At 47.2% G+C, this 24,954-nt stretch overlaps 1 protein-coding gene across 1 annotated transcript; it reads right to left on the bottom strand.

Moving 5' to 3' along the window:
• Nucleotides 1-249: 249 nt before the first annotated feature.
• LOC308038697 (tau-tubulin kinase 1-like) lies at nt 250-24,816 on the bottom strand (the record flags this gene model as incomplete). The annotated part of the gene is made up of 3 exons (XM_080341472.1): nt 250-400; nt 1,224-1,298; nt 23,240-24,816. The coding sequence occupies 3 exons, from the start codon at nt 24,814-24,816 to the stop codon at nt 250-252; spliced, it is 1,803 nt and encodes a 600-aa protein (XP_080197598.1).
• Between the last annotated feature and the right edge of the window lie 138 nt (nt 24,817-24,954).

Here is a 24,954-nt window from a genome sequence, read left to right on the forward strand (position 1 = left end):
GCCTGCAAACCTTTCCATCCCACAGTGTTATTAGACAGGTAAAGCCAGGATCAATGGGAATCAGTTCTAGATTTAAACAAAGGTGACTTATTTTACCTTCTTTCCTCTGAAAGGCTCTTTATTTCTTCTGTTCATCCCAGGTTATCTGGCATGGTCTCAGGGATGGTGGAGGCAAAGCAATGGAGGCCTAAAACATTAATTTTTGCTAGTGGAGCCACCTCCAGCACGGCTTCCAGTGGGAGCAGCTCCTCATTGGCTGGTCTCAGCAGATGGTCCAATGCAGATGGTCAGGTTGCTGTAGCTCATCCTGCTGGTGAACTTGTTGTGGCCCATGTGCTGAAGGAGGGACAGCAGCCACTTCAGGAGCAGGAGATTAGCTGCAGGCAACTTTTTGGCCATCCTGAGGGAACAGGAACACAAGGTTAATAAAGCAGATGTTGCCCACAGTCATCCCCCAGGTTTGCCTAAGGTAGGTTGGCTGTGTTGTGTAGCTTTTCCAGGTGCTCTCTGTCAGCAGTCAAGGCTTCTGCTGGACAGGCTGGCTGCTGCCCACACTTACATTTTCAGCTCCTCAATCTTCTCCTCCTAGCTTCTTTTCTGCATCACTGCCCTCCAGTCCTTGTAGAGGTGAGTTGGGAAGAGCCCAGCAGGGATGCTTCAGAGGAAGTCCTGCAATGACAAAGGCTCCAGGTGAGCTACTGAACACTCCAGGCCAGCCAGGAGCTCCTCCAGCTGCAAGTCAGAAGCACTCAAGATGACAGCCAGAAGCAGCGCAGCCTGGCTCCCCAGGTTGACACCTGTTCCACAGTCCAGGGCCTCCCACAGCTCCCAGAACTCCCATTGGCAGCTCTGTGGAATATTCCCTCCATTGTTGGCTCTTCCCACTACAGGACAGCCAGGAGATCCTGCAGGAATGGCAGGACAGTTGCTTGGCTGAGGAGGTTCCGTCCCACGGTGGTGGCCAGAGCTCTGCCCCACATGCAGCTTCTTGCCCAGAAAAGGGACTCTGACCAGAAATGTGTTCTGGGAGTGAAAAGCCCAATCCCCTCCCCAGAGCTCCTGGGGGACACCCACCACATCTCCAGAGCAGCCAGAGGGAGGGCTGGAGATCCAGGACAGGGGGCCAGGCTGGTTACCTGGATGGGCTGGGGCAGTGTGCCATCCTACCTGCAGACGGCTGCCAGGGGCTGGCCAAAGAGCACCCTGCTGCAGCTGGAGCCCACCTTCCCGGGCAGTGGTCGGGCTGTGCCGCAGAGCAAAGGGCCAGGGCAGCCTCCTCCTCTTGCTCCTCCTTCCTGCTGCAAAGGAAAACAGAGCAAGAGCCCGTCAATGGAGACCACCAGGCCAGCACTCCCAGAGCCTGCCCTGCCCTGCTTGCCCTGCCTGCAGTGCAGTGCTGAGTGGTGCAGCAGGACAGCAGGGAGCTGGCAGCTGGAGTCAGGGCTCCAGCTCAGTGGCTCTGGCTCAGATGCTCCTGAGCGCCCATGTGCCACCGAGACAGCCTGGGACAGCCCCTGCCCTGCCCTCCTCCAAGCTGTGGGCAGCAGCAGAGGCTCCATGTCCCCAGAGAACCACATCCAGCAGCCACTGCCCAGCAGGTGTCCTTACTCTTCCAGCAGATGTCCTTCCTTGGGGTGCCACACCTGCATGGTGACATTCACGGGACAGGTAAGCACAGCTTCTCAAAGCTCTGGCCCAGGAGAGGGGACCCATCTGTCCAGCCCTTGAGACAGAACTGAGGCAGCAGCACCTTAAGTGCTCAGCACTGTCAAAAGCATCCTGAGGGCTCAGCTTTCTCCAGCTGCTGCGTGATGGGCACTGACATCCTTTGGGCAAAGGGCAGCAGGAGCATCCTCAGTTTTGCAGACATATCGGACCTCCTTGCCTTTCTTTCCAAAACTCAGCTGATGAGTGGCAAAGTCCCCTTCCATTGCCAGATGATGCCAGGGGAGGCCCTTGCTTGGGATCAGCCTGCAAGAACCAGGATGTGCTCAGAGAGCAATGCTGCAGCAGAAAGGGCCACGAGTGAGCTGCCACAGGCACCAGCAGTCTGAGCATATCAAAGCTGAGATCCTCTGCACTCCTGGGCTCTCTGCCCCATGCGGCATGTTTCCTCCCAATGCCACCAGCTACGATGGCTTTCCTGGTGGCTCCCCAACCCTCTCCACCCCCCAAGTTGCACTGCGGGACCCCCCTCACATGCAAGCTCACCCCACTGTCACGGTTGAGACGGACAAACGACATGGACCAAGTTCTTTCAAGATGAAAGTAATAGAGTGCCATTTATTGCTATAAGTGCATTTTTATACAATTCTGCCAGTTCATGTGTCTTTTCACTATTGGTTACAAGTTACAGCACTAACATCTCATTGGTTAATTTTTCTATCATCCATGTTATTCTTCTATCCCCTTCTCTCTCACGGGTACATCTCTCCTCTCTCCGGATACTCCTTTACTCCCATCCTTCTCAAGGGTAAATCTTAATATCTCAAGGCTGATCTCTACTCTCATATTTTCTGTCAAGGATTCCACAGACCCATTGCAGTTTCCCACAATTCCCCCTTTTTAAATTTTGTGCTAAAAATGCTGCCCTCATTGTCCGCTGCAGGGCCCTTTGCAGCAGAGAAATCATGCATGGCAACATTAGTAACACAACCACAACAATCATCAAAATGATCAGTCCTGTTTTCACTACTGATAACAACCATCCTAAAAACCCTCAACCACTAAGCAATTTATTTAACAAATCCCATCAAAATCTTCACACCCATGTCCTTGAGCTAATAACAAAAAGTCTATCGCAGCTCTACTCTGCCATGTGGCATGTCTTACAGAATCTACGTCTAACAAAAGTCCACTTAAAGCCTTTTAAGTTCTGTTAGTTTGCTTAACTAGCCAGCAACCTAATTTTCTAAAATATTTAAAGCTTTTAGCTGTGCCAACACCAGATACAAGAGATCCTAAACCCCTCAATCTTGATCCCCAAAAATCTACATTAGCATCATATTTTGACTCATATACATGCAAAAAGTGTTTTTCTTGTCTTGCTCTTCTGTGATCTATTATCATAGATACATTGGGCGTTAAGAGGGTTAATAGTCCCAAAATACACAGTCCTCCAACAGCATTAGAAGGAATTCCTGGTAAGACTCTATCTCCACAGATAAAGAATACACCATACAGGAGGTTTTGGGGTCGCTGTCCCACATTATCAATGACATCCCTTGGATTCTTCTGTGAGGCATTACACCATCGAGTTTCATTTCTATAGTCACCAACGGTAGCATTAACATTTTGCAGTCTTATCCATTCATGTTCTTGTATATTGTCCTGGCACTTCTCACAAACCAGCTGGATACAAGCATCCATGGGCACAGATCCCAGCAATTCCAGTTCCTGTGGTTCAATGTCTATTTCCGGGAGACAGTTAATTCAAAGTGCCATGTTAGTATTATTACAGTTTGTTGCAATGCCTTTGCACCGACTACTATTTTGAAACAATTGTGTGATGCTGTTGTAGTCATCAAGGGGGATGCCAACCAAGCATGCGTGGAACGGGTTTTCTGGAGATGCCATAGCTAGGCATATGGAGTCCTGATCAGTCATGTTGGCTAAAGTACTCCACATGTTAGTCTTTGTCTGTGAGGGCATCCAAAACACAGCAGCTGCAACAATCATTGTCACAGGTTTCACATTTCATGCCAGCAACCATTGTGGCCCTTGATCTGTAAAGCCACAAGCAGAACCTCTCCCCCAGGTTATCAATTGATGTGGCCTTTTCCACTGACCATTAACTAGTGATTAGGCCATAACTAATGTAGGTCCTTTCTGATTTAGCATGGTTTTTGGGTCACACTTGCAAAGTATTTCATCACATACAATGCTTTTGACAATTGGTTTTGTGGTGTTTTCCCTACTTCTCCCCGCTTTTTGTTTTAAAAAAGAACAAAATCAAAACAAAAAACACAGTTCAGAAGCAGATACGTGCATTGGACCTTGACTACGTACTCAGAATCACAAATCAAATTTAGAGGTTCCTCCTTAAAAAGCTCTAAGTAATGTAAAGCTGTGCCAAGTTCTACTAATTGGGTTGAACCTTCAATAATTTTTACAGAATGATGCCAATTGTTATCTTCACACCAAACAACTACAGCTTTATGAGACTTCCCAGAACTATCAACAAAAACTTTGCAAGTATGTAGGATCAGACCAAATACAAGTATGGCCTATGGCCTGATGTTAAAGACTTTCAGGTTCTGCAGCAATTTACATTTTACATTTATGCATGCCAAAACCTGTGCTGTTAAGAAAACCAGCTAGTGCAATTTACAAAGACATAGATTACAAATAAAATAAAAAAATCAGAATTAAATTTCACAAATGGTACATATATGACAAAAGAATCATGGCCTATTGAAGCTTAAATTCATTCCCTGCTTTACTTGATCAGAGTAACAAGCAGTATATCAGTCTGCTAGCAATCTCATCATACTATCCCACAACAGCCACAGGTTGTTTCTATGTTGTAGCTATAAATAGACAAATCTGCAAGTCCAATCGAATGCAGCCAGCCTGTAAGGTTGTCACAAATTTATTCCTCAAAGTTTCCAACTCCATTTTGGCTGTCATATTTATTGGATATTGTTTTCCCTTACCAAATCGAAGTCCTGTTTCAGATCTATCAGTGTAGTATTTGCTTTATCGAAACATTGGCTGTTAATACTAGTAGAAATACAGCATTTGAAATTTCCTTGGAGATTTCTCACTTGCAGCAAGCAGATCTGCACCATCCAAGCAGCTTCTTGTAGGCTATGCAACTAAACAGAATTCTCAGAAAACGTTATTTGAGCTTACAGTTTACTTAACAAATCTTAACCGAAGAGAAGTATAGGAGTTTCTAACAACTGTAAGAATTCATGTATTTAAACTTTGTTCCAAATTTGGCATTCCATTGGTCTCAAAAAAAAGCCTTTCTTTCGTTCTCTCTCATGACCTCAAAAACTTGCATGGTGAATTTACTAAGAAGTCACTTACAACTAATTACCACAGAATAAGTCTATTAACAAATTTTTGGTTTAATTTTCCAGTTTAATTAGAACTATGGATCCACTGGTGATGCCTTTAAATTTCACCCTCAGACTCCTTCATGCAGTATTACAGCTCTCTAGCAGTAACATTGCTTGGGGGAGGGGCACAGGAGGGAATAAAACTTCCCTCTCGCCCCCATCTGAGATGGCAAGATGTACAGCCCAGCATGAAAACACATCAGTTTGAACTCCACATCAAACCAATCTGGCTCCACTCCACACTCAAATCAGTACCAGTCTGACCCAGAGAAGCACTGAACACTGTGACCCCCCAAAGCTGATTAGTGTGAAAAGACTGACTTCAGCAAGGAGGTAAAAGTGTGAGCTCTTTTCCTCAGATGTGCCAAAACCTAGGAAACAAGACAGAAGCAAAAATAAACAACACCAACAACCCCTGATTCAAAGCCGAAAAACAACACAGTGCCACAACAAAAATGGATGACAATACTTCAGGGGATTTCTCCGGCTCTGACAGGACCTGGCTGGCTCTGTCAGGTCCTGTCGGGCTCTTTTGGGCTTTGTCAGTCTCTTTTGATCCCTGTCAGTCTCTGTCAAACTTTGTCAAGCTTTTTGGGCTTTCTTGCCCTTATTCAGGCATTGTCGGGCTCTGTTGGGCATTCTTGGGGTCTATTGGGCTCTGTTAGGCCATATCAGGATTTGTAGGACACTGTCGGGTTTTGCTGGGCTCTGTTTCATATTGTGGAGTTCTCTCTGTCTCCATTGGGTGCTGTTGGGCTCTTTTAATCTTTGTTGGGCCCTGTCGGGCTCTGTCAGCTTCTATTGGGGTCTGTTAGACTCTGTCAAGATGCTTCAGGCTCTGTTGTGCTCTGTAACATTTTGTTGAGCTCTGTCACACTTTGTCGGCCTCTGTCAGGCTCTGCTGGATTCTATTGTTCTCTGTCAGGTACTGTCGGGCTCTGTCAGGCCCTGTTGGGCTCTGTCAGGCTTTTTTGGGCCTTGTGAGACTGTGTCAGGCTCTGTCAGGTTTTGTCAGTTTCTGTTGGGCTCTGTCAAGCTTTGTCGAGAAATGTCTGGCTCTCTCAGGCTCTGTCATGTCCTGGAGGGATCTGTCAGACCATGGTGGACTCTCTCCGTTTCTGGTAGGATTTGTTAGGCCCTGTAGTGCTCTGTCAGGTGCTCTGTCAGGCTCTTTCAGGTCCTATCATGCTCTTTCGGTCTCTGTCACACTTTAGCTGGCTCTGTTGGGCCTTGCCGAGCTTGGTCAGGCATTGTCGGGCTTAGTTGGGTGCAGTCAATTCCTGTCAAGTTCTGTTGGGCTCTTTCAATCTCGGTATGGCCCTGTCAGGCTCTGTCAAGCTCTGTGGAGATCTGTAAGACTCTGCCAAGTTGTGTCTGGCCTTTTTAGGCTCTGTAATGCTTTGTTGAGCTCTTTTAGAGTGTGTCACACTTTTTCAGCCTCTGTTAGGTCCTGCCAAACTCTATTTTTTGCTATCAGGTGTTGTCAGGATTTATTTGGCTCTGTCAGGCTCTTGTGGGCATTGTTGGGCCCTGTCGTGCTCTGTCAGGCCCTGTCAGGTTCTGTCAGGATCTGTCAACATCTGTCGGTCTCTCTCAGACTCTGTTGGGCTCTGTCAAGTTACTTCGGGCTCTTTCTACCCTACCTGACTTCTTCAGGCTCTCTAAAGCCTTGTCATGCTCTTTCAGGCCATGTCAGTCTCTGTTGGGTTCTATAGGGCTTTGTTGGGCTCTGTCAGGCTCTATCAAGCTCTGTTAGGCTCTGTCAAGCTCTGTTGGGCTTTCTCAGGCCCTGTCAGGCTCTGTTGGGCTCTGTAAGGCTTTGTTGGGCCCTGTCATGCTCTGTCAGGCCTTGTCAGGCTCTTCTGGGTTCTGTCGAGCTCTGTTGAGCACTGTCGGACTTCTTCAGGCTCTGTCAGGCTTTGTCAGGCTCATTCTGTCCCTGTCGTGCTCTGTCAAGCCCTGTTGGGTTCTGTCAATCTTTGTGGATGTCTGTTGCACTCAGTCAGGATTTCTCATGCTCTGTCAAGATCTGTCTGGCTCTGTCAGGACTTGGCGGGCTCTTTTAGGCTTTGTTGGGGTCTTTCAATGCGTGTAGGGCTCTATCAGGCTTTGTTGAGATTTGTCGAGCTCTGTGTGGCTTTGTCAAGATCTATCGGTCTCTCTCAGGCTCTGTCAGGTTCTGTCAAGCTCCTTTGGGCACTTTCTGCCCTACCAGGCTTTCTCACGCTCTGTAAAGCCCTGTCATGCTCCGTCAGGCCTTGTCAGGCTCTGCCGGATTCTGTCTGGGTTTGTCGGGCTCCATCTGGCTCAGTCAGGCTTTGTTGGTATCTGTTTGGAGCCTATCATGCTCTGTCAGGCCATTTTTAACAATGTGGGTCTCCGTCTGGCTTTGTTGGGCTCTGTAGTGCTCTGTCAGACCCTGTCACACTCTGTCAGGTTTTGTCTGCCTCTTTAAGGCATTGCAGGGATGTGTCTATCTCTGTTGGGCACTGTAAGGATTTGTCTGGCTCTGTTGGCCCCTGTCAAGCTTTGTCAGGCACTGTTGGACTTAGTCGGGCCTTGTCAAGCTCTCTGAGGCTTTGTTGGGCTCTTTTGATCCGGGTCGGACTCTGTCAGTCTTTGTCAAGATCTGTCGGGTATTCTTGCCCTTATTCAGGAGTTGTCGGGCTCTGTCGGGCTTTCTTGGATCTATCGGGCTCTGTTAGGCCATGTCAGGATTTGTAGGGCTCTGTCAGGTTTTGTTGGGCCCTGTTAGGTATTTATGAGATCTGTCAGGCTCCATTTGGCATTGTTGGGCTCTTTCAATCTTTGTTTGGCCCCACTGGGCTCCATTATGCTGTACTGAATTTCTGGCTTTGTGGCACTTTGTCATCCTCTGTATGGCCCTGGTGGACTCTTTTGTTCACTGTCATGCACTGTCGGCATTTGTCAGGGCCTGTCGAATTTTCTCGGGCTCTATCAAACCCTCTTGGGCTCTGTCTGGCTCTGGCAGGCTTTGTCAGGCTCTGTCTGGCTTTGTCATGCTCCATAAGTGCTGCAAGGACTGGATCCTCTTGTGATGCTTGTATTCACACAATTATCGCATATTCATTTTAATTTGGGGCATTTTTTAACATACAAAGCATCTACATTAAGAAAGAATTGCATAAATCTAGGGTAAGGTTGATTTAGTTATTTCACGGTCTTTGCTGCCATCTAGCATTTTTTAGAGTACATGCAGTCTGTTTCAAGTGTAGCTTTGGGGGGGGTCTTTTCATTTGTCTGATGATTGACCTCTCCATGTTGGCAGCTCTCCTCGGAAGCGCAACTAGTACACACATTAAGAAATTATTAGTTTCTTACTTACAATACATTTATTAATTTCTACTAAAACATAATATAAGCAATCTGTTTCTATACAACTTAATCTTCTGTCTCTAGCTCGTCATGCAGGAGAATCTAAAATTTGAAAAATATCCCCAGAAGAGGCTGTCTTAAAAAGCTAGTGCTTATGTGACTGCACGTATGCAAGTTCATGTGTCTGTGAGTATACAGAGGTCAGCGTATGAATTTCAATGTTCACAAAAAGGCAAAGTGGTCCGCTTTTTGCTGTGTGTGCACACGAGATTACTTTGTCGATTCAGAAGAGCGACAACCTGTGCGCATGCAAAACTCCCTGTTGAAACACGTCTGCATATGTTTTGGTAAACAATCCAGTGTCCATGTTTAGAGAGTGGCATATATTTAGACGTGTCTACAGGCACACTTCTGAAAGCCCGGCACACAAGGGCTGAATGTCTGTACAAGCACTTGCACCAGTGTGCGCCATCACAAATTTAGATGGAAGCGTTTAATCTCACTCAAGCACCAATGTTTGCCTTCAACCATACGTCAGAAACAAAGTTGTCAACAGATGCTCTGCTCTTTATTCTCTGTCCAGCATGTTTTCTTGTATTTCTCTTTTCGATTGCTGGCTTAGCTTTTTTTTTTTGGTTTTTTTTTTTTTTTTTGTATGACTAGGTACACCAAAAGACAAAGATAGAGTAGGAAAATTTGCCGTCTACCTTCTTCAGTGTTGGAACCTAGTTGCTGTCCCTTCTCTTTGTCCACGTGCACACATAGGATTCCTCACCCAAAAACATGCAGAAACCTTTCCACAAGCATCCAGGTATGTGCACCCACCACACCATGAATGCATACACAGCTAGAGAAAAGCATGCACATTTTCACACACTGACATATTAAGAAAACCTGTGGCCACACACATGCACACTTCCACAAGCACACCCTCTTGCATCTATTTACAGGAGGACATACATGAAATGCACTTTCATGCTTGAGGGTAAACACGTCTGTTGATGGTTGGGATAGTGCACACAAGTTTAAATAGCTGCATGAGAATTCACTTTTGGAGGGTACCTGAGATATGAGCACGTTCTTGGACGACCCTGTGTGTGGAAGCATCTGTGCTTATAAATGCTTGTCTGTCCGCATACGTGTGCCTTGTTGTAGGTTACTTTAATGTTTAAGCTTGAGTGGGTGTACTGCTGAGCTATTTGTTGGAAAGGTTCCATGTATGTCTAGTTGCACAGTCCTGCATTTCTCCTGTGGACAGATGCAAGGGAGCTCTGCTAGTACAGAATCAGAGACAGACATCAGCAGATGCTAGGGAGTGGCTTAAAGATGAAGGACATGAATCCATGGAGCAGTTGCACGATCAGAGTTTGTTCTAATAAGAGTTGTGTTCTAATGTTTGTTCTAATAAGAGTTGTGTTCTGATAAGTTATTGGTTTGGCATGTTTTAGGAGCTTAGCATAACCAGGCCTCAATGCCTCAATAGGCCTCAGCAGAGACTGCTGATCATGAGGGAACAGCAAGGACACTGTGACCTTGCCAAGTCTCGTAAACAACTCCAGGGAGAGGGGAGTTGAAAAGGCGCGAAACTCAGGCGGCCAGCTAGCCGCAGGTAGGAGGGTCAAGGCAAATGTATCCTTTGGACTTAAGCCAATCAGCAGGTGACAAGTATGCATAATTACTGTAACCCCTATAAGTATGTGTTGTTAACGGCAATAAAGTTGAACAGTGCGTTATCACTCACATAGAGTTGGCCCAGCTTGTTCCTCCACCGCTCGCAGGCAGAACTAAATGCTGTGCCATGGTACTTCTCTCCCATGGCAAACACTTCACTGTCACCCAAGGAAATATGCTTAGCAATCAGTCTACAAGAGAAATGAAACAAAACGTGTCTTAACGAGCAAGAGCATCAGAGCATCCCTTCACAAGCTTGTCCCGATATACAGCTGAGGGCAAACACTTGTGTGCTTGTGTGAGAGCCAGTGTCTTTCTTGTCACTGTCGGGTAGTTTTGCACAGTTACAGGTGGTGGCACTACTATTAACATCTAGGATACCTGCAGACTTGACCCAGTGCGGGTCGAGACAGTGTCCCTGAAAGCTGGTGTGCGGAAGCACCTGCCAAATCTATCCTTGTCCCCTCATGTATGTGAGTACATGTCTTTCTCTCCACACCCATGGGTGTTAATTTCTTTGCCTATGTGCATCTGCACTGGTGTTGAGCCCAACTGAGTGTGTCTTTTGACACTTTGTGTGTGTTGGTTGTGTCTGTGTGCAACAGAACAATCATGACTCCTCAAGTGAACAGAGAAAATGGGAATCATCTAGGTAGAGGCAACAAAAGCAAAACAAGGCAGATTTGAAGTGTGTTTGATGTAGACGGTTTCCCTGCGCTGACTTTTCACAGTTATACCAGAAAAAATCTGAGAGGTAGATCTACCAGAGCAGCGCTTACAAAGAGGTCATTTAGCGAAAGACCAGCAGAGCCTGTGTGATATGCCTGCATGTGTAGTCATTCGTGTATCAAACATCTGCATAGAAATGTGTCAGTCTGCACAGATATACATCTGATTGTACGTTTATATACCATGGTAGGGGTGCAAACTTTTGGACATGGTCTTGTGTTTGTACACGCTTGTGAGACCTTCCATGGGGTGTATAGGCTCGTGCGGTTTTTTTGGAATGTTTTTTATACAAGAGCTGTAGCATGTGCGCAACTGTGAGTTTTTAGGGAGGAATTTCTGCATATATGGAGCTGACCTCTCCCCTGCTTGCATGTGGACACAGAAGTGATATGAATGGAAGCTGCTAAAGCAATGTAGACTGTTGATGAGGTACAAAGGACTAACCCATCATTAACCAATGACAAGAAAAACGCTTTCTAACCACCTGCCTAATGAAGGGATATTTTTCAAATTTTAGATCCTCCCATGTGACAAGCTGGACACAGAAGATTAAGTTGTATAGAAGCAGGGTTCTTAGCTTATGTTTGACTAGAAATTAATAGATGTATTTTATGTAAGGAACTAATCATTTACTCCATGTGTGTACCAGTTGCACTTCAGAGCAGAACTGCCAACGTGGAGAGAGGTAGATCATCAGACAGGTGAAAAGACTCAGAATCTCTGCCGAAACAGACTGCATGTTCTACAATTGACGCTAGATGGCAGCAAAGACCGTGAAATAACTAAATCTGTCTAACCCCGTGATACAGGGAATTCACCATTAATTAACTAACAATTAACTTACTAACACTTAAAGACACTTAGACAGTTAAGCCTTTAACCTACATCACTATTCCCTAGCCTTGCTTAGTTTTGTGTAACTTATTGTACAAGAAACAGGACTTCACTGACGCCTTGTAAAGGTAGTATTCCTTGGGTGCCTCCTTGGTGCATCCTTGGGTGAAGAAGATAGAAACTTGGACACAGGACAGGAGATACGCCAGTTTTAACCAACTCAGCAGTCTGAGACCTAACCAAGTCATCACACTGGACCAAAGGTGAATGTGTACAGAGAAAGTGATCCTGGGTTCACGATCATTGGGCAGCTCCAACCAGGGGGAGACAGAGGTGTAGACTATGGATATGGTCTCCCGGAACTCATTGTAATATGAATCGCCTTCTTGGGGATAGGTTATGAATATGTATAGGCGTTCCTAAAAACTTTCATGAATATGTAACACTTTACTGTATTCAACCAAGCTCACAACTACTGTAAAACACACACGCATTTTGAGTGAAGCTATTCCCTGTGTGTGTACGACGTTGTAAAATACGTACCTTCCTTACAACCCTTGAGGTTGTAAGGTCATTTCCACGCCTCATTTTGGTGAGTCAGCCAGGAGGGCATTTTGCTTGGCTGCTTGGAAAACTCAGGAGGTCGTCTTAGGCGTGCCCCAAAGTTTTTTTTTGAAAGATCTCCACCTCTGTTGTTCACTGTGGGAGCAGACAAAAGACCCCTGGCCACGACAGCAGTTAAGGTATGTTGTAATAAAATTGCATTTAATTGCATTTGGCGGAGAGCCAGTAAACCGTAGAGAGACGTCTCATACGTGGCCAGAGTTTCCGCAGTGGGAAAAGTACCTGAGTGGGAGCTGCTCTCTGTTTGTGGGCCAGCTGCAGCTGCTAGGGTTGTAAGGTCATTTCTGCACCTCACCTGCTTTATGTAATTCTTTCTTACTGTAGATGCTTTGTATGTTAAAAATTGCCCCAAATTAAAATGAATATGCAATAATTGTGTGCATTGCAAGAGCGTCCAGTCCTTGCAGCACTTATGGAGCGTGACAAAACTAGACAAAGCCTGACAAAGCCTGCCAGAGCCCAACAGAGCCCAAGAGGGCTTGACAGAGCCTGAGAAAACTCGACAGGCCCCGACAAATCCCAACAGTGCCTGACAGACACTGAGAAAGTGCAACAGACACTAAAAGAGCTCACCAAAGCATTACAGAGCCTGACAGGGCCTGACACAGGTTGGCAGAGACTTACAGATCTCCATGGAGCCTAACAGAGCCCAAAAGGGCCAGACAGAGATTGAAAGAGTCCAACAGAACCTGACAGGAATTGACAGGGCCTGAAAGAGCCTGATAGGGTCTGAAAGAGCATGACAGGGGCTAACAGAGCCTACCAGAAACTGAGAGAACCTGCCACGGCATGACAGAGCCCAACTAAGCCTGAGAAAGACCAATAGACCTCACCCAAGATTTAGAGAGCCCAACGGAACCTGAGAAAGCCTGGCAGAGCTCAACACAGTCTCAAAGGGCCCAACAGAGACCAAACAGAGCCTGAAAGAACCCGACAGAACTTGACAGGGCCCGACAAATCCTGACAGCGCTTGACAGCAAACGACGGAGTCTGGCAAAGCCTGACAAAGCACGACAGAGCTCAACAAAGCATTACAGAGCACGACAGGGCCTGACACAGCTTTACAGAGCCTTACAGATCCCAACAGAACCTGACAGAGCCTGACAGGGCCCAACAAAGCTTCAAGGAGCCCAACAGCACTCAGTGGGGCCTGACAGAGCTGCATAATATTCAATAGAGCCCAACAAAATCCGACAAATCCTGACATGGCCTGGCAGAGCCCGATAAGACCCCGAGAAAGCCTGACAGAGCCCAACAAAGCCTGACTGAGTTCAACACAGATCAAAAGAGGCCAACAAAGCCTGATACAGCTTGACAGGTATTGACAAGGCCTGACTAAGTCCAACAGTGCCTGACAAAGCTTGACAGGTGCCGACAGAGCCAGACAAATCCTGACAGAGCCCAACAGAGACTGACAGATCTTCACAAAGCCATAAAGAGCCATCTCATTCAAGCCCTTTCAGGCTCTGTCAAGCTCTTTTGGGATTTGTAGGTCTTTGTTAAGATTTGTCAGGATCTGTCAGGCCCTGTTGAGCACTGTCGGGTTTTTTTGTGATTTGTCTGGCCCTGTCAGTCCTTGTTGGGTCCTGTCAAGTACTATTGGGCTTTTATGAGTCATGTGTGGATCTGTCTGTCTGTGTCGGGCTCTGTAGGGCTTTGTCAGATTTGTCAAGAATTGTAAGGCTTTTTCGATCTCTGTTGGGTTTGCTGGCCTCTTTCAGGCTTAGTCAGGTTCCAGCTGGCTCAGTCAAGCTTTGTCTGTCTCTGTCAGACTCTCTCAGGCTCTGTCCAACTCTGTACGGTTCTGTTAGGACCTGTCATGTTTTGTCAGGCTCTGTTTGGCAATGTGGAACTCTGTCCAGCTTTGTTGGGCTCTGTAGTACTCTGTCAGGCCCTGTCACACTCTGTCGGATTTGTCTAGCTCTGTATGGCTTTGTGGACATCTGCCGGGCTCTATCAGGATTTGTCTGGCTCTGCTGGGCCCTGTCAAGCTTTGTCAGGCACTGTTGGGCTTAGTCGGGTTCTGTCAATACCTTTCAGGCTCTCTTGGGCTTTGTACAGGTACCCTATTCCTACATCCACAGCCATCGTATACAGCCATCAGTCCTGCACACATCAGAAGTCACACAGCATCAGGACACTTCTTTGAAGGTCGCAGGATCGTTTTCAGCCTTTAGCCACTATATATAATGAGCACTACTTATATTGTTATAATAATAATATGTAATGTATATGTAATATTTTTATCATAATATATATGATATTTTTTATTCTTTACTTAGAAAAGGCAAGCAAATCCACTACATGGAGTTTCATGTGAAATATGCTTGTGTTGATCACATTAACAGGGTCACAGGCATAGAAATACAGGCATAGTTACACATAAGGTAATCTGAATCAGAGACGAGGTGGCTTCAAGGAAACTCAAATATGTTAGTAGCATCAAGCTAGGTTAATGTCCCATTCCATGGGGACAGGATGCATAAATACTTTTGTGTTTACTGGGATCTTAGCTCCTATTTTTGCTAGCTGAACTCACAACCCTCAACCAAACATTCAGACTTCTGGGAACTAAGACCATCTTTGATGCCAAACCCTGGTTCAAGTTTAGCAACAATATATTTAGGTTGTGGGAAAGACTGTTGTGAGAGAGCCTTTAAGCTAAAGCAATGCCAGAGAGGAAATCTAAAAACGTAAAGTAAAAAGGAACAAGAAAAAAAAAAAAAAGCAAAGGTAAAATCGTTGAGATAATGCCACTGTGCAGCACAAGAACTCATAGACAAGACCCTCAAAAAAAAGCAGAAGAGAAATTGAGGTGACAACTGAGCAACAGGAGAATGAGCCTATTTCAGGAAGCCACAGAAGCTGACGGCAACTTACCAGAAGACGTCTGCTGTGTGCCTGCAAGGTGGCTGCGAGTTTATGAATGTTTCGACAAGTAATGTGTTTGAGCCCTGTACTGCATACATCAGGCTACAAACGACAGCTGTCTCCTTGTAGGCTGTGTCTAGTCCTGCCTGCAGAATCTCCTGTGCTCAGTAAAGGTACCTAAGTGAAGGTGATGAAAGCATATGAACTTACCAATTGATGAAAATGAGCTTTCACGGCTACCCTGTTCCCCCTTCCACCAGTCCTTCCCAAACTTGGTAAGAAACTATACTACACATACCTGGATGTGGTCTGCACACAATAGCCACCAGGCAAGGTGCACATGGTGAAATTACTGTTGTAGGAGTGTAGTCATTATTACTAAAAATGAATCCTGCCAGCAATTGCTACCCTAAAGACAGGTAAATCCTCTCAGTTTTGGTCAGTCTGCTCCTCTAACAAATGTAGAGTAACTTGCAAAATGCCTAATCATGAACTACAAAGAATACTGTCCTTGCAGTGCAGATTGTCTGGCGCCAGCACAATTAGTTGAGTCTTCGCATGTATCTCAAAACTCTTAGCTAAAGTGTTCTTTAGCTGAACTTTGCTCATTCTATGCTCATTATAGTAGTAAAATACACACCCCTAGACCCAGGCCCAGCCTGGGACCCTTCCTCAACAAGTATGCATAGTGGTAAAATGATTATGTAACCAATATGCAAATATGTAACCAACTGGCTCTTAGGACTTGCCCTGAGGGTGTGAATGTAGCGAAAAGGTTTTGTATATAATGGCTTTTATTTTCCTTTCTGGTGTGCTGGCTTGATTTCAGCATCCAGACTTGCACAACTCTATAGTAAACACTATCTTGTCTCTGTGTGCTAAATCTGGCTTATTTGCGTGCACACTGGCTAAGAACCCTGTTTTTGGGACAACAAGAGCTGTCCTCAGCTTATATGTCAGACTGCCAAACGGGATTAAAAGTCAAACCATGCCAAGTTACTGGTTTGCTTCTGTTCCACTTACAGCATATTAATGTACAGGTCCACCTGCAGCCCCAGCTGGCTGGTCTCAGCAAAGACTACAGATAGGGCCAGTAAAATATTGTAATGCTCCCAGTAGTGCTCAAATTCGGAAGACCATATAAAGCAGAAGAGTCCAGTCATGTAAAACACTGGCCCTGGACAGCTCTGCAGTTCAGTGAAAATCCTCATGGACCAACCAGGTGTTGCTCCCGCAAACAGATGCACAAATGTTACTTGGCTGTGACATCTAGGCTTCAGAGAGCTCTAAGCTTTTGCATACCTATTTACATGCAAAAGGCAGGAGCCACATCATTGATGCTCCTCTTGAAAAAAGGGAAGGCTCCTCTTCCTTGCCAGATTGTGTTTTACAGTTGGTTGCAGCCAACTGAGTTGTCATGATGTAGAAACGTAGAGACAATCCTAGCCAATGTCCCTTGGCAGCAATTCAGGTGGTATTTCTGTTTCGCATGGCAACACCAACAAATGGGAGAAGACACCAATGAAAAGGTAGACAGGTTTTTAATGGCATGATCAAGAATCCCCTTTTAAAAACAAAATTAATGACAACTGTGTCTGATAGGAAGAAGAAATGGCCGCATCATTTATTGTATTTTTTAAAATGTGATCTGAAGTTATGACAAATGGCAGGTGGATCTGTACACAGACAGGGCCTCAGTGATACATGCCAGATTTTATGGCCAAGAAATTTGCCATGCATTTGAACCGGATTATGGTTCCTTGGTCGCAGTTGTACATTCTGTTTGCAGTATGTAAACATTCTGCAGCTGCTTTCATAAAGAATGCAAAAGAAGACAGGTAGAGAGATTTAGCCTTGGGAGCCAGTCACATTTCCAAGCAGGCAGTACCAAGGAGTGAAGTCGTGTTTCCAGGCCAAAAGACTTTGTCAGACTGTGCCAGAGGCAAAAGAAAATGGCATGGGTGCACCAGATACAATGTTTCTGAGTGTAGAGTCACATGTTATCATGTTAAAAGGCAATATACACAAATCATGTGTTTCCAGCTCCAATTCCTGTCCAGAGGAGCAGCAGCCCAGGTCCCAGAGCACAGCAGTGTTGCTGACATTGGTTTTCACACACACAGGGCTCCTTGCCTAAAGCCCCGCGGTTCTGCAGAGCTCCTCACACCATCTGCAGGCGACAGTCCAAGAGCCTCTGCCTTGCAGCCCTACAGTCATTTAGCCAAGCGCTGAGTGAACATCAGCCCCTGCGTCCTTGCAGCGACCCCGTGTCAGACCTCACCCCTGCAGCCTCCTCTAGTTTAACAGCTAAGACGAGTTCTCAGCTTGGTACCTAACAGGAACCCACCTCTGGATTTGTTGTGGCAGCTCCCTTCCTCCTTTTAGCACAGAAGGCATCATCAATACATACTTCAAACCTGCTTACCAGACATTTGCAGCTCCAAAAATAAAAGGGATAATGTTCTTCCTTATAACCTAGAGCACCAGTCTGCATGATAGAGGGTCTGCTGCATGAGTTGGTGGACAAGTCTGCCTCAAGCTTTGTAGAAAACCAGGAGGGCTTCAAGCCCCCAGTCAGAAAGGGACTGACCTGCAGGGAGTACACAGTGACTTTGAAGACAAGATCTGCTTGAGGAGGTAAAATTAGGGACCAGGGGAGAGGAGAGTCATGGTGTACAAACCACTGTTATTTCATGGGATCCTGGCTATGCTTGGGGTCACGGTTCACCACAGTGTTGCAACCAGGGCTATTCTCTGGCCTCACAAAGATACCAACCCCAATGCACATGGAGATGCTGCCAACCTGCCTTCAGGCCAACTGGCTCTGCTGTTACAATCAGCATGGTCCCAGCCCCTTGGAGCACAGCGACGGGCTGAAGAAGGGCAATACCACCATTCAGGGTTCTGCAGGAGACCATGAGAGCCAGCACACAGTGAGGCCATGGGCACCCACCCAGGACCAGTAGAAAGGGAAAAGGGCCTGTACAGGAGCCCAGCTCACTCCTTTGCATGCAACTGAGTAGCTGTCAAACAGACAGAATCAAAGGTGGTTGCAAACTCCCAGGTACTTTGTGAAACTAGCCTAGTGCTGCTAGGGCGTATGTATATAATGAGCACTATTTATATTGTTATAATAACATATATGATACTCTTTACTTAGAAAAGGCTAGCAAAGTCTCCTGCCTCTCACATATTCCAAAGACAACTGACTCAGAAATGTTTGCTACTGAAACACAAAAACTCTCATCTCAACAGAGCATTTGCAGTATCTCATGATACCTGGCAGTCCCAAAGACACTTCTGCTCCCAACACACGACCCTACAGTGCTCCTCCTCTCTGTTCCTACCACCCATGTACATGTATGCGCAGACGCAGGCACGGTGGCAGCCTGTCTCAGGGGTCACCTCAAAACGCACGTGAGCACAAGCATCTGCAATTGGCCATGACAGATTCTGCAGCAAACACACTCATGGGGAACACATGTAGCGTCAGGCTCTTCACAGAAATTCCTGCAAACATGGAAAAGTGCTGAGAAGTCTGCTTCTCCTCCTCTTACCCCAGTTTCCTTTATTCTTCCTAGCCATTTCCTCTGCTTTGGTCAGCTCAGTCTTCTCTTTGATCTTCTCTTCTTTGCAGTGAAGCAAGGATGCAGCTAGACACCAACACCAATGTTTGAGCAGCCTTGTGTTTCCTCAAGGCTTGACGGAGCTTGCACACTATGTTTCATGGGCAGGGAACAGCAGGATTTTGCATCTCCTGCATTTCTGTGATGTGACAGCCCACCAAGTCCTGTGATGCCATACTAAATTGTCTGGCATACCTCAACCACTTAACCCTAACATCACAGGCCTTGTCCCCTGCTGTCCCTAAAAATGATCTCCCATGTTTTCTCCAACTAGGGCAGGTGTCCTCCTAGCCTCCCTGCAAGGTGGGGTAAGAAGAAGAGAGGACCTGGAGGAGTTGTTGACCCTTTTGCAGGCCAGTTTAAACAGTTATGTTAACAGAGAGCATCACTGCTGGTCCACATGCCTGCCAGAAAATCCCTCCAGAGAGACACGCAAGAGGAATGGGAACTTCTGCAAGCAGGGTGTGCTGTGCACCCTGATGTCAGGCGTACCATGGATTCACACTCACCACTGAGCAACTGAAGGGCAGAACCTTGAAAATCAGAGCCAGGGAGGAGATCCAGAGCAGCATCCACATGGCAGGGGCTTTTCTGTGTCCCTCTGCTGACACCTGAAATAAAGATCCAGGCACCACTTGCTGCAGCACACTAACAGGGCTGTTAACAGGGGGCTTGCAAGCATCCCTCTGACCACGTCTGCCAGAAAAATGCAGCTGTGTGGGACACCTCTTGTTACCAAATTCTTGAAGTCCACTTGACTGGAAGAGCCCAGCACTGAAACTCCTGTAAAAATAACGTCGGTGAAGGAATGAAAGAGGCAATGTGACACCCAACCAGGATCACAGCGTCGCTTGCTACTGGGAAGGAGAGCAGGTCTGGACACCCAAGCCTGTGGGACACAGGGGGACAGTCAGGCCCTGCAAGAATTACCCTTAGAAGCCTTTCAGTAGTAACAGCACCTGGTACCTCCTGCACAGGCTGTCTGGGGAGGAATCATTGCTGCAGTCAGTCAGCTTTCACTTCCATCACAGCTCTTTCTCATCAGAAATAACTGAGAGAGCACGCTGCTTTTGACACACTCTCCTGCTCCCCTCTGTGCCAGGGACAGCAGGGATGCAGGACTGTGCTGGATCAATGAGGCTGGTAGCACAACCACAAGGAGAGACAACTCATGCCAGGCCCAGATCTCTGTGGAGCCAGCTGCACCATTAGCCCAGCCCTGTCAAACAACACTAGGAACAGATGATGTTTTCTGTGCTGGAAATAATTCACTGGCTTTCTGGAATCTGTTCAGATGTCCACAGAGTACCCTGTTCTCGCAGCCACCCCATCACAGCTCTCATGCTCCTTTCCAGAACAGTTCCTGTAGATGTAAACAGCTTCAGGATTCCTCAGATTCAATGACCATCAGTGTGACTGTTTGTATATATGTTCAAATGAATCAAGGTTATTATTGTCCAGACACCCCATCAAGCTTTGTTGTCTGCAAAGAGTAAATATGCAGCTGTGGGGATGGGTGTACAGAACAGTCATATTTTTGTTCTGCCTCATGTAAAACCTCTTTTAGGCAAGTCAGTGGTGCGGAATCCAAAGTATTTGGGTCTGGAGTGTTTACCCCTGCAAGACATTGAGAAAATTTTGTGGCTACAAGGTCTCACCAAGCTCAGACAGGTATTAGTCACCTTGGCTTTCATTTTCAAACATTCCTAATTAGTCTGGGGGCTAAAACCTTGGTTAATTTATTTCTAGTGGAACACTAAGCTTCTGCTCTGATAATATTACTTGAAGAATACAGCCCTTGCTTTTACATTCCAATTGTTGTGTGGAAGAGCTGAGCACTGGGAAACACATAAACGTGACCTCCACAACTCAACCCACTGTACTCTTAGACAGAAATGCACAAGGTTCCCATGGCATGCTAGCAAACCTCCTCAGCAAGCAGCAGCTTTTGACTGTGCTACAGGATAATTTCCCACCCTTCCCTGTAGGGGAGCTGTGGCTGAAACCACAGTGCCAAAATTCACAAACACCAAGATCATGACAATAATAGCACAAGGAATTTAGGTGCAAGGGGCACCTAAGCCAAAGGCATCCGGTGACTATTTGCATCTTCAGCATGGAGCTGTGTTTGGTGACCTATAGTCCTATGGCACCAACCACACTCAGGTCGAGAGGAACCACGCATGTTGGAAGGTATGGTCTCCACAGATCACAGTTTGGTATCGGAGACAGAAGCAGCTGCAGTGTGCTCCCTTCTACATCAATTAGCAAGCACTCTTGATTTCCCAGCAAGCTGCCCATACCGCCCTACTTCTATCTAACTGTTCACCACAGAGGAATCTACTGAAAGAGCAGCCGTGTCGCTGAGCAGAAATGCCAGATGGCCTCCTCTGTGGGACACACTGGAGCAGGTAGCAAGACCTGCGTGTCTCCTATTCTCACCTGCAGAGGCATCCCTGGAAAGAAGACCCCCTGCTCCAGCCTGCCCCTGCTCTTATCTCAGCACACAAGGATGCATTCATCCTTCCTGGCTAAGCTGGTGACAATCCTTTGCTAACACAGGTGACAGGAAGTGAGCCAGCACTCAGGTAGATGGTGGAGGCCAAGGCTAGTATTTTCCCAGACACAAGAGAGGAGGGATCTCCCTGCAGAACAGGAGCCTTCCTGTCCAGCAAACCTTCCTCTCATCATCTCTGCTCCTCTTTTCAAAGCCAGGGTTGGTGTTGGTGACTGGTATTGCTAGAGAGAGGGGAATGTCTGTGGACGGAGGGGACTTAGGCACTAGGCAGGCTGCCTGGGTTGCTGCTTGGTGCTGTGCATTAGCAAGTGTGAGATGCAGGCTGGATGTCTCCCTTGAAGAAGGTTCTGTGGCTCAGATGCTCTCAGACCCTCGGGAGCTGATCACAACTGTGTGGGGTGAGAGTGTGTGAAGCATTGAACTACAGCTACTGCTATACACTCGTGGGTCCAGCACGGAAGGCTGTGCTGCAGCATCTCAGCTGTATACTATATGCTGAAGTTACCCAGGGCTGGCAGAAGAAGACCATTATCTGGCAGTTGCCTTACTCTCCAGGGACACTTGCTTTCCTTTGGTTGCTGGACTCTGAGTCTGGGTTTTTGCTCTTTGTTGCTTTTTGGCCACACCAGGAGAGGTCAGGGAATCCCCTGTCAGCCGCAGGGCCTGAGCTGCACGCCTAGGGGGGAAGGAGAAACTCGCTTTTGGCAGGGAGAAGTGTTTTCCCTCCAAGGTGGCAGCAGGCTTCTGGGAGAAGCACTGAGGTTTCTTGAAGGAAGGACAGGGCTCTGAGGGGAGATCCACAGCTGGACCTCCATGAGCTGCTTTGTGGAGGAAGAGAAGTGGAGCTCAGCGAAGGAGGAAGCCAACTTTGTGTCTGTGTTGTTCGCCGCTCGTTTGGGACAATTCCAACTGGTCTCTGTGCCTGAAGCCTGCAGAGGAAGAGAAAAGGGAGGATGAAAGGGAATTTCTGCAAGGGGCTTAGGGCTCCTGGCAAGTTTGGCATGAATGTTGCTGAGCAATTATAAGAAGTCTCCAGCACCAGGATGACAGCAGTTTTGCTGTGAACAAGACAGGGCACTGATTTGAACACTCGTGCTGTTAACTAGTGTTGGCCCTGATCCAGTGCTCTCTGAGACAATGCACAGGCATGGTTTGGCCAATAGCACATATCTGTGACTCTTCTTGACATGCAGCATGGATGTAGCAACTTCTTTCAAGGTAGGAGGTACAATCTGGGAATGTGGGGGTGAGCTAGATTGCACCAACTGGCCTCTGACAGTAACTACTGGTAGATAAACCAACCCACAGAGATGCCCTCCTTTCACCCCACACCTCTGAAAGAGCAGAATTTGCTGGACCTGTGGCAGAGGCACATCAGCATCTCTGCTCCTGGGCTGGACCTCCAGACCCAAGTTCAGGAAGAAAAGGTACCTACAAAAAAATCCCAAGACACAGGGATATGTAGGAACTCAGACCATGTGGAGGTGGTCCGCGCTGTTCTGGGTCACTGACAGAGCCCATGCACATACATCTCCCTCTCTCCACCTCTTTGCATGCTGGCCATCTTCTGAGGCAATCACAACTGGCAACCTTGCAGCCCTTGGAGCTCTAATCACAATAGCCAGGTCAGTCACAACTGTGCCAAGTATGCTGCAAAACTGAGAGCTCAACATGGGAGGGCTCTGCTATTAGCAAGATCAGACCAAATGAATGAGCTTGTGGAATGGAAGAAGGCCTCAAAGCCAGGGCAAGAGAAGAGGGGTTTGGCCCTTTGGCCAGACTGAGCCAAAGAAGGCAGAGAGGTGGCAATTTCACACATCAGTGAGCTGAAATTACTGTAGGAAACAGGGATGGACCACTCATTCAAGCCAAGTGAAAGGTAAAGCAATAGGAGGTGAGCAAAGTCCTGGCTGCACCTCCTTAACAAGTCCAACATTTTGCATTGCTCAGCATTTTGGTCTTACCTGTAGGCAAGAGCCGCATCCTGTGGGGAGCTACATAGCATGGCCATTGCAACAGCCATGGAGCTCTCAGACTTTGCCGCCTCTAGTGTTGTTTTCACTGGTGTGATGGGCCGAGGAATTCTGCTCTTTGTGCTTATGGGTCTTTCTTCTTTCCCCAGGGGGGCAGCCTTCTCTTTCCCAGCCTTCCTTGGGACTGAGTCATCAGAGTCATGTGTGTCCTCCTCAGAACCAGTGGCTGAGAGGGTTTCTGAAGCCCGCTGCCTCTCATCGCTGGAGGACGCTGAGGAGGAGGCCCCTGAGGCCAGCCGAAGAAGGCGGTTTTGCCTCTTCTCCATCACGAGGCGAGCCAAGTCAGGTTGCTTTGCTCTCTTATAAAGCCTCTCTTTGGCAGAAAGTGATGTTGAAAGGTCTGAGCCAGTGTCCTCCTCAGAGAACAAAATGGGTATTCGACTTCTACACCTGGAACCAAGAGGCCTCCTGGGGCCTTTATGCTGTGTGTTGAAGAGGATCTCTGCTTGTTTCTGGTGTTCTGTCACCAGTGCTGACTTCTCAAGGTCAGGGTCCCTTGTCACCACCTTACCAGGCTCATCCAAATCCAGCGAGAGTGACACTTTGTCAGAGAGCTCTGGCTTGTCTTTGAGAGGCTTTGCTTCACCATTGGGAAGGGCCAGCTGCTCCCCTGCTGTTTCTGAGGTGGTTTCAGTGTGATTAGCTGAAAGCGCAGAGCTCTCTGTCTGTGCCCCTTCCAGTCCTGAGTGTATGCTTTCATTCTCTATCTGCACCAGGTTGTCCTCCAGCTCTTCTTCAATAATGACCTCCTCAAACTGGCCCGGAGGGCAGTTCTCCTCATGCCTCATCAGCTCGCCACTGGAAGACATGACATTTAAGTGGGTCTTTTCAGCAATATGAACAAATGTGCGCTCAACTTTGGTAAAGGGGGAGGAAGCTGTAGCCACTGTCACGGGGGGCTTTGGTTCAGATTTAAGGACTGAAGAGAGGGTCCCTGGCTCGGATACATCCAGTTGGCTACCCATAGGCTGTAGCCGCTCACTCTGAGGAGTCAGTACAGCAAGAGTGCCCAGATCAACTTCTGGAGCCAAGTCTGTGGTCACTGGAGACTCTTTCAGATCACCTGGCGAAAATAGCACTAGTGTTCTTGAGTCTTCCTCCAGCTCCAGGTCCCCATCAGCAGTGGAAGCGCGACCTTTGGATCCCTTCTGGTCATCAGCCAGGAGTGTGGAGGGTGTACACTCCTGGCTGCGCTCTGTGCTTTTTTGACTCAGGCCACTGCTGGAACCATTGTGCATATCAATCTCATCCCCTTCCTCCTCTTCCTCATCCTCGTCTTCTTCCTCATTGTCTCCTTCCTCCTCCTCCTCTTTTCCATTTATTTCCAGATAAGGTTCCAGAGGTTTGCAAGGGGCAGTCAAAACAACATTTGAGAAATCAACTTTCTTTATCCGCTGGGATACCTTAGGCTTTTCCCAGTAGTCCGACATATCTTTTCTGAAGTCTTGATAAGGCAAACTTAAAGGCACTGCCTTGGGCAGACCATTCGTTTCAAATGACTTCAGCATATATGCCTGCAAGAAGACACATGTGACAAAAGAAAAGGGTTAGTATTCAGACATAGCATGGACACAGACATCAGAATCAAGAGCAGTGGGAAGCATCAGTCGAAAGGATCTAGTCCATGACACTTTCAAAATACATGC

This window comes from Nesoenas mayeri, assembly GCF_963082525.1.
Source record: "Nesoenas mayeri genome assembly, chromosome: 3".
NCBI lineage: Eukaryota > Metazoa > Chordata > Aves > Columbiformes > Columbidae > Nesoenas > Nesoenas mayeri.